The sequence below is a fragment of the Phaenicophaeus curvirostris genome, chromosome 5 (assembly GCF_032191515.1).
Source record: "Phaenicophaeus curvirostris isolate KB17595 chromosome 5, BPBGC_Pcur_1.0, whole genome shotgun sequence".
In the NCBI taxonomy this organism is placed as follows: domain Eukaryota; kingdom Metazoa; phylum Chordata; class Aves; order Cuculiformes; family Cuculidae; genus Phaenicophaeus; species Phaenicophaeus curvirostris.
Genome location: NC_091396.1, coordinates 56,502,263 through 56,512,392, shown reverse-complemented (window position 1 = coordinate 56,512,392; position 10,130 = coordinate 56,502,263). Strand labels below are relative to the sequence as shown.

The 10,130-nt window shown below is 45.8% G+C and overlaps 1 protein-coding gene across 2 annotated transcripts; it reads right to left on the bottom strand.

The window, feature by feature from the left end:
• Positions 1-230: 230 nt before the first annotated feature.
• Positions 231-9,891, bottom strand: SLC25A47 (solute carrier family 25 member 47). Of its 2 annotated transcripts, none has more exons than XM_069857072.1 (6): positions 9,624-9,891; positions 4,247-4,290; positions 3,890-3,961; positions 3,446-3,628; positions 2,068-2,257; positions 231-1,220 (listed from the first exon to the last, which is right to left on the bottom strand). In XM_069857072.1, exons 1-6 carry the CDS (start codon positions 9,649-9,651, stop codon positions 934-936), a joined length of 804 nt encoding a protein of 267 aa, XP_069713173.1. In that variant the 5' UTR covers positions 9,652-9,891; the 3' UTR covers positions 231-933. The 2 variants fall into 2 exon arrangements, with proteins under 2 accessions (XP_069713173.1, XP_069713172.1); XM_069857071.1 differs by having other exon boundaries at positions 2,068-2,341; positions 9,624-9,886.
• Positions 9,892-10,130: the final 239 nt, after the last annotated feature.

Below are 10,130 nucleotides of genomic sequence, written 5' to 3'. Positions count from 1 at the left end.
ACACTGTAGTTTAAAGTGAGAGTAAATCTTAATTATATTCTATTATACTCCTCAACATTGCAGTTCTCCTTTAGCTTGTCTAACCTTCCCAGTGCACAGATTTTTATGGAAGATTTTCCTCTTAGAAGCAAAGAGGTTTTGAATCTATTCCTACTCTCTTCGCAAGAAGAGATCAGATTGCCTCCAAAGCTTTGCCAAGCTCCAGAAAGCCGTCATCAGCCTCTGGAAAGGGACAGATACTGTACAGTTTGGGATAACACAGACAGAAAATCACATGGTTTATGGGAATCCATGCCTGGTTTCACTTTCAACGAAGCCATGAACACAATTATGTAAAGGGGTCGCGTCTGCCACTCCTTAAATAATGACAGGAAAAAGCAGGGAAATCAATATTTCAGCTGCTACCAAAGAGATATAATTGTATTCTGGGAAAATTATATCTGGGAAGGAAACTTTGCAGCCTGAAGCACAATTTTGTAAGTTTCCCAGGGAATGCAATACAGGCATTACATGTAAAGGGCACACACTGGATAATGTGAAATCTTACACAAACTACCCCCAGCTCTTGCCTTGGTTGTGAAGATCATTTGCTGTGCCAGCAGAAAACAAATTGACTCCTTTACGAAAAAACTCTGATCAGACTTGCAGCTTTTTAGAACATAAATATCTTAAATGTTTCAAGGGTCTAAGCAGTAGCTACAGTCTAGATACATTAAGAGATAAAAGGGAGGTTGTAGTTAAGTTCAAGACTCCCTGATGAGTTTGTAATCCTATAAAAATAAAACAAAACTGTCAGTCATCCAGCTTGTGCTGAAATGCCCATGCTTCTTATGCACTCCCTCAAAGGAGACAGCATCAAGCAGTTGTTCATGGATGCTGTGTTACAAAAAAACAGCTAAACAAGAAACACACCTCTGAACAGATTGGCACAAGCTATTTTTTGTTTGTATAATGTTCTGTAAATCTCAGTACAGCTTCATATGTCACAAACACCACCATGTTCACAGGAAAGGCACGGATGCAGTTCAAGCCCAGCCCTTTGAAAAGCACTTTCGCACCCTCCTTTCTCACACTTTCCCGAGCACAGTGGACAAGGCCTCTGTACTTGTGCTGGTCCGATTCATCTGTTTGCATCCGTGATTTGATGACATCCATGGGAGTAGCTAATCCCCAGGCCAGGACTCCAGCAAAACCACCAGAAAGCAGCACAACCAGGAAACCTGCAGGAGTGAAAGGAGGAGTAGTCACCTCGAGCTTTGCACTGATACAGCTACAAGCATTGCAGATTTGTTAACTAACTTGGTTAACTTTCACGTTTTTCAGCAGTTATTTTTTTCACCTCTTGCAGTTGTGAGTTTTCAGTCATGTCAAACAAACTTATGTTGGCCTCTCAATTTCACAGCTTACTCATTTTTACATACGTCATACTGGCTTATGCAGAGGCAGCATTTATTTTAACTTTACACAAACTACATGTGATGCAGCCTAAGAGCACTCGCACCCTCCTCCAGCTGGATCAGATTATTTTTATAATTCACAGGAAGATGCTCTTTGCTGAATGTCACTATTTGATCTTTTCTCAAAGTGCATAGTTGTTTTCTGGATCCAAATCACAACCAGGAAACTTAAATGTCTTTACATTCTACACCTGGACTTTGTTTTCAAGCTCTGGACTGACTCTGGCTGTGCTCTATGATGGCTCATGGGACATTTGTCTGTGTTTCATTTCTAGTTACACATCCTATTTATGCATTAAGAGGATTTCACACTGCATTTGAGACACCAGAGTGTGCCATAAACACCTCTCCTGTAGGAAGAGAAGAGCTGCTGAGGGACAAGGTCATGCCAGTGAAGGCCTTGCACAAAGGCTGCTGGCACCCACATTGGAAGGCTAAAAGTGTCCCCATGATGCCAGGAGGCAAACACACAGCAACCCCGTGTAAGAACCAGATCTGGCTGAGGTTTTATAGATACTGGGTGGTGTTTGATGAAAGCCTGATTTCACTTTTAGCGTGGTACTAAATAAGCCATTTTTCCAGGTAATGCCAGATTCTTTCCAGTACCTACCTGGTTTATTTTTCCCAGCTGGTGTGAGCCAGTCACAAAGAGCAGAATAGGTAAGGAAATATATTGCAGAAGAGGAACAATCCCTGCAGAGTAATGCAGAACAGCCCTTGTAGAGACCCCCAAAGCCTTCCTCCTTGGCAATCAACTTGAGACAGTGCAGAGATCCATGGTACTTTGGCTTGGAAACAGGCTGGGGATATGAAACAGAAGGATGTGGGTTCCTCTGTGTCTGCATGCGAACTTTAGCCACTTCACTGGGGTTCATCAATATAACCTGTAACATCATTGGACAGTATTTTAACCCTTTGTATTTAAACAGTGTTTCAAGCCCCCTACTGGAAATTCCTTGTCTCCCATCTTTTCAGGTAGTATTATTACCTAAAGCCAGCGAGTTCCAGCCTCCTCCCCTCTATCTGTGCTAAATCCCAGCCAGCAGCAGTGAGACACGCATGCAAGTTGCATTGTGTGGAGTGGAAGGTTAAGACAGAAATCAACAGGAATATTAAATATCCATAACAATTACTAAACCAGATAGGTATGGAAAGAGGAAATCCTCACCTATGGGGTAGCATACATGAAGCCTCTTGTATGTATCTGTCTTTGGAACCAAGGACATAAGGACTTTAAAAACTAACCTGTGTTAAGTAGAGTTGTTGCCTACTAAGAAACACCTAGAAACCCCGACCATCTGGACTGCTCAGTAAGAGGATTGCCTGTGACTGAGCATGCAGTTCTGCCCAGCACAACATTGGGGTGCTGGGGCAAGCTCTGCCACATTCACGGCACCTGCAGGTGCTCACAGAAATGCTCTGCTTGCGGGAAACTGCTGCTGAATTCAGCCTCACCTCCCTATCCTGGCATCATGCACTATTGCCAGGCAGCATCACTTGTCAGTGATGCCCTGTTGAGTTTTGAGTCCTGCAAAGCAACACTGTGTACTGCCCATTTCCACAGCAGTGCCTGGGCTTGTGCAGCCACTGTCAAGCCCCTGGCCAGTGCTCTAACATGCTGAGTTACATGTGTCTTACATAAACCTACCATCAGAGCCACTGGGAAAGTTTGTTGCCCAGGTTGCTTTTCTTCTTTTTTTCTGCATCTGCTGCCAAGGTCCATGTTATTATTAATAGCGTGTTCTTAAGTATTTTGGCACTCTAACCCAAATCTGGCATAAGCTTCTGGGCAGGATTCAGCCAAGCCCTGGAGCTGACAGGAGATGGGGCAGCACAGGCAGAGCATGACCTCTTGAGAAAATAAACCTTCCAGGCTTGTTGAAGGCTCCCCTGGGGCCTCCCAGACATAAACATTCACTGCTTTTCCAGTCTCCTATGTTTGTGAACAAGAGCTTTTGTTGTGCTTTCTCTTTCCACTGTTTACCTACCCGGGCGGCACCAGCGGCAGCTCCAGCAAGAGAAACATCCAACCTGGATGGTTTTGCGTCTGCAGCTCCATATCGCAGCTTGCAGATGGTACAAAGGAAGTTTTTATATGTGCCGAAGGAAACAGAAGAAATTGCCGACACTGCAAGGACTGATGCAGACACACCTTTGTAAAATCCCCAAACCTAGTTGGAAACAGAGGAAAAAGAATATTTTAAGAGGGAATGGCGTGGAGAAATATTTGCTCAAAAACACTGGCCATACATTGCGAAAACTTGCTCCCACCACTAGCTCACCAACACAACTAAATATCATCCCAACCCTTCTTCCAACCAATTGTTGTGTGAAGCTGCTGCCTACCCTCCCCAGGCTGACAGAGGCAGCTCTGCCTCTCTGAAAGAAGTCATCCGTAACCAATACCAGCAATTTGGATGAAAATTACCTACTTTTTCTGTCCTGTATGTTTCCTGAATGCAGTGCCAAATCCCATTGTAATGCCTCTCAGTCTGAATTCTCACCTAGGAACACAGTGGCAATTTTAAAATGCGGGCATCAGATTTAAAAAAATATCAACAAATGTCATAGCAGCAAACTAGTTAATTAGACATAAAATAGCATCCCCAAACAGTTTACTTTTCTATTAAGAGAAAAACAACACAACCAAATAAAGTGAAATATGCTGATGCAACAAAGATGAAAGCATTATCATGGGACTAGTTTTCTAATAAGGGGAGGGAAAGGGGGAAGCAAAAGGGCCTGTTTGTCTTCCATCTGTAGTCAAGAAATAAAGCTTCAACAAGTACCTTCACTGTGTCCAGCGGATAACCCACTGCTGTGCTTAGGCCACCTGGAACAGAGAGCGTGTTGGAGATGGTTAACAGTGCACATCACGTCATCGCAGGAAGTTATTAGGGGAATGGCAGAAAAATGCAGCCTCAGAGCTCTACTATGCTCAGCACCAGACTTTCTCAAGCTCCAGCAATGAGAGTTGAGCCAAGAATGACATAGCAAAATGCACAGATTTCTCTGACTGATCAAGGCATGCTCAGAATAGGAATCAGAGCATCGTGGGAAACTTATCAGGAGGAAGAACACTATGATGCAAGCAGAGACTAGGATAAACACAGAAACATCCATAAAAAAGGGGTGGTCCTCACACATTACACATTCTCAGCATTCTGTCTTGAAGACAGCAGAGGTACTCCTGCTGCCTCCTGCACCCCAGGGTCTGGACACCCCCTGGCTGAACCTTACAGAGCACATCTAGAGCTCTGGGTGAGGAACTCACTGGGCATTAAAGTCCACTGCCCCATGCTGGACTGAGCCTCTGAAGTGCACTTCCTACATGCACCAAAGTGCTGCAAAAGCAGAGCAAGGAGCAAAAGCAAAGGATGCTTGGAGCCCTGGCAGACTGGTGTGACACCAGGACAGAACACAGCCAGCAACATTGCTCTGGATTGAGACCACCCACCCTCTGCCACTCTGGATTTAGCAGGATTAAGGGGCAACGATAGATTAGTGCTGGGTATGCACAAAGCCGGTGCACTCAGCAGCACACCCTGCACGCCAGCTGACGACAACTCCCAACATGTGCAGTGACAGCATGTCTGACACGCCGGAGAGTGTTGTCAGTGTTCTATCATCACCCAGGCTCATCTCAAGGCCTTAAAAGAGCCTCTGGAGTTGGACATGCATTAATCCTATGGTACAAAGTTACTGCCTTAGTAGCAGGTAAGGAGAGTGAAAGACTTCTGACATAGGCTTGTCTTGGTCAAGGGGCTGATCAGCTAACTACCTCCCAGTACATCAACTGTCAAGTCATCAGAGAGGAACTCAGGCTAGGAGACAACAGAGCTGTATCTGTGTGAATTATTTACATAGAGATCGAGTTCAGAAATGTGTAGGATGAGCCCTTCAGGAACCAGGCATCCACAGGTAACCATGTATGTCTGAAGGCTCCTGACCTGGAAACTGCCTCTCATTGAGTCTTTCATTAAAAAAACGTTACTTAAGAATTTATTAATCACTGTCAACATTTCACTAGGCATGTTCACCTGTGATTACATGGCTGCTTGGGAGTTCTGGAAAGCAATTCTACACTTTGGAAAAAAGGAGCAGCTGCTGGTGCAGGTCATGGGGAGACAATCCCCACATGCATTACTCAGAAGAAAACAAACAATAGCATCTTCCTTGAAGAAAAATGAGTTTTGTTCTGCAAAACCTCTGTCAAATCTGCCACCAGATAAATTGCAATGAAGATGTAAAATGGGCCAAGAATCCACCTTCTGGATTTCAAAACCAAAATGAGATCAAGCTGGAGGAGAGATGGCAAGGAGTAATACTCCAGCAGAGTAATACAGCTCAAAGGAGCGATGCCTTTGATCCAGTCAGGGTGACAATCCACAGTTATTCAGGGACACCTGCACTGTCCCAGACTCCCGGTCATTGGCCAGAGGCAGACTGCAAACACGAAGCCTGCCAGCCAGGGAAGAGCAGCGTATAAGTCAGTGTCAGTGCAACAGTGCTGACCTCAGAGGCTCCTAAGCACCCCATTCTGGCCAGGAGGACTTGGCATCACATCAGTTTCAGACTTCCTGAACCTCAGAGACAGCAGATGCTGGCTGACCAGAAACAAGTGATTGAGGGGCACCATGTGCCTTGCACAGTTAAGCCCTGGCTTGCTTCACTAGCTCAGAAAGGTAGGAGCCTCGTCTCATACATGCCAGGTACCAAGGCTGATTTGGGTCAGTGCTAGACAGGAAGTGTCCTTGCCTCTGGAGAAACTGCCCTTTTGACAGAATAAGATGCAGAGATAGCAGCAACATAGGCAAAATAAAGCAGGTTTGCTGCAAACTAGCCTATTTCCCATTGTTTCTCAGTTGTAAAGGCTCACACTCACCTTGGGTCAGGTAAAGATCAAACATCTCCACTTAGGAGGAGTCCATAGGGGTAAATTTTTCACTGCTTGCACCCCAAACCTCCAAAACACCACAACTCACAATGAACTGTGCTCCCTAATAGCCAAAGTACTAGAACAGTTAAGTTGTCAGAGCTGAGGAGCTCAGCCAAGTCCATCAAAGGCTGGGAAAGAAGGGCTCTGCACAATGTCATGCAATATAAATAGCCTCGGACAAAGATAGCATGACCCCCACGTGCCCTGTTTGCACAGCAGAATCAAACAAGACCAGCAATGTATAGAATGCATATGGGAGAGGGACCCTGGGGGACTCCTGCTGATTAACACCAGGCGTGACAAAAATAAATGGCAAAATCAAGTGAATGATCTTTCTTGGGTTGTAGTGAGCCATTTTTCATGCCTATTTTACCTGAGATGTTCAAAGATATTGTGCAGAGGTTGCAGCATCCCCTGCACAAACATGCACACATCCTGCAGGGACAAAACTAGATTACTCACAGCCTCTTGATGAATCAGGCCACTTAGATCAAGCAATTCAAACAGAGATCCTGGCAGGGTGGCCACAGCAACAGCAATCAGCAGAGAGCAAGGGGCAGTCATTCAGAGCCCACTGGGCTGTAACAGCTCCAACCCCTGGCTGAGACCCAGGGAGACACAGTCATCACGGTCCATGCTCTGGATGGGTAGACGGCAACTTCCAAAGAGCTATACTTTGCAAAAAGCTGTTAGCATAAGCAGTGTCCCATATCCTAAACAAACTGAACTCCATCCAGTACCATGACCCTGGCAGTAGCCAGTAGGAGCTGCTTTAGCTGTAAGGACAAGGAGACAGTACGTTCCTTCCGTAGGTGGACTATTTTATCGACCCTTCCACATGTAACTAGTGTGTAACCTTGCAGCAGGATGTAGAGAAGCTTGGACATGCTGCAGACCACCACTAGATGAGCCTCACCTTCCCGTTCCCAAATCTTCGTGTCTGGCACAAGAGCCAAGTTCTCCTCTAGTCATCAATTGCCTTAATTGTCAATACCCATAAACTGCTGTGGCCCATGCTGCTGCTGTATCAGGGCTAGAAAACGCACACAAGATCACTGGAAATTCAAGTTGGAAGGAACCTCAGGAAGTCTCTAATTCAATCTCCTGCTCTGCTTTATTGGCCAGGAAGGACATCCTTCTAGATGAGCTGCTGTTGAGGACAGCCAGTCCCATTTGGTGGTTTCTGAAAGTTTTCACAGTCACTAAGCATGTTTCTCTCATTTTCGTTCCACCCAGAGTCACAGCATGTCACTGTTTCCTGGGCTGAAGATGCTGAGCTTGTCCCATGGCCACAGAAGCTCAGAGGAGATCCACAATATTTATGCATATACCTGAGCCAGGCTGGATCATTCCATGGGATTTGAAAGGGCAGCATCTCTGCTGTTTTACAGAGGCACATAAACCATGCTTTCTCCAGAGCACTCTGAAAACAGATCAAGGTCACAAGAATTTAATTTACTAAACAGAAATTCCTCTATTATCTTTGTTGCCTCTTGAGTTGTTCGATGCACTTCAGCTGGGATTGTATCCTTCTTCGGAAGGTGAAAACTGCTTCAGATCTAATAAACACAAGCCATGAAATAAGCTCAACACCAAAAACATCCCTGTTCTTGCAAGAAAGCTGTCTCTCTCCTGGAAGCTGTCCCCCTTTGGGGCAGGGACCATAGCCCTGAAGCCACGGCCAGTTGCTTCACACGTGTCTTTGTGCAAGCTCACACCAAGGAACAACACACCAGAAAACACCCCTGTCTGCCAGTGAAAAGTTGCATTATCTCTTTTAGGAAAGGCCTGAGCTGGACACAGATGGCAGGATGGAAAATCTTACTCCCTGACACCCTGGGGTAGGTGAAGAGTTGTAAGAGTGTTAAAACAAGCAAAAACATTTCTGATCCCAGATGGAGCTCCCAGCCTGCATCTGCCTAGGCTGAGCCTGTTTGTAGGGTGCTCACAGGAGAGGCTTGCAGCGTGGCAGGGTGGCACACAATGCTGGCACCCAGACAGGAGGACACTGCACAAACCACAACCTCCCATGAGAGCAGGGCCAGAAGGCTGAGAGGAACGGTCTTTGAAAATGGTGTTTTCAGGTCTCCACATTCCCTCGCAGAAAATAGTTTATCCTTAAGCAGTTCAACTACAACTGTGCCAACAAAAGCAAATGAGTCCAAGCAGTGAACACAACAGTTGCAACCCCACTGAGCTGAGCCCAGCCATTAACTGACGTCTGAGAAGAGGTTTGGTGAATCCTTCCAGATGGATGTCCTGTTTCCAGCGCCAGAACAGAGCTCCTATTTCCACTGGGTACTTTAAAGTCAGCACCAGGTAGTTTAAAATCTGCACCGGCACCACAGGCTGCTCCTGATAAGGGAACCTGCTAAATTTCAGCAGGTTTCAAAGTGTGCTCTAGCATGCAGGCTTAGGCTGGGCATCTCAGCCATCTGGCAGGTTTACCTGGCCTATCTGGCAAGTTTACCTGGCCTTTCTGGCAACAGCAACCCCAAGGCTCTTGTCTTTGTGTTTGACACTGCTAAATCTGAAAAGATTTCAGTAAAGAAATGAGACAAGTTGCTATATTTGTTGTTTAAAACAAAGCTGTGTTTGAGCAATACCTGCTCTAAAAATGTCTATAGTTAAATCACGCTTTTCTCCTTTTACTTCTTTCACATACAGCTGACCTACTTCCTCTCAGACCAAAGCCTGCTACGTAGCAAGCCTGCACTGAAATTATCATCACAGCTGTAAATACATCTTAACCTAAGATAATGCAAAAGTCATTCTTTCAGACCTTCTTCACAGTGAAAAAGCATGCCTCTCCCATCTCACAAATCACATCCTCAGCCCCCCAGAGCCATAATCTGACAGCCTGCCAGGACCCTCAGGCACCAGACATGTGAGGTTTTGCTGTCTGGCCAATACTAGGCAGTATGTATCTAGAGGCAACGAATTCCAATTTGTCTCTTCCTATTAGAGCTTTGACCTGTCCCACTGCAATCAGACTGGAAGAGATTGCAGGGTAATGACCTCAGCCGACCAAATTGCAGCGCTGCCTCTCCAATAGCTCTGTGAACTTACTTTGATGACATTTTCCACTTAAAAAAGAAGAATGCACTTAAAACAACCAGCCCCCACCAAAAGACTCTCAGCTGTGCCATTGAGACCTGCCCGTTAGCTGAACAAGAAGGAAACACAGGAATTTGCTTCCGTCAACAAGCACAACTTTATGTATTTACCTCCAATGGCCCCGGCAATGAAATCCATCCAGACTGAGACTGCTGCCTTAATTACTCTAATTATGTGTTAGAGAGGTAGAAGAACAGAGGATACCAATTAGGTCTCTCCAGAGCCTCACAGGTCCTTCGGAAACAGTGTGATTTGCAATATGAATCACCTTCTTACTGTCTTCTCTTGCCCCTTGGGATTGCGAGTGTTGTGGGTAGTTGATGAATTTGTACACTGGAGGCAGAGACAGGAAGCCTGGAGCTGTTCCAGGAATAGAGTGAATAAGTAATCCCTGCAACGCTGCGCCAGAGCTGCTGCTCCCACTGCCTCTCTGCCTGAAAAATCCCAGGGGGCGGTGCCTTGTAGGGTAATGCTGGCTCTGAAGGGGTCGTTCCCTGTTGCACTTATTAACCCCAGAAGACAGCCTTGCACACTTGTTTGCCAGTTTGCTCTTGCAGGTGGCTGCATATAAGATGTCTCCTCCCAGTCCTTCTTTCCTTCTTCTGATAGAGGAAAAC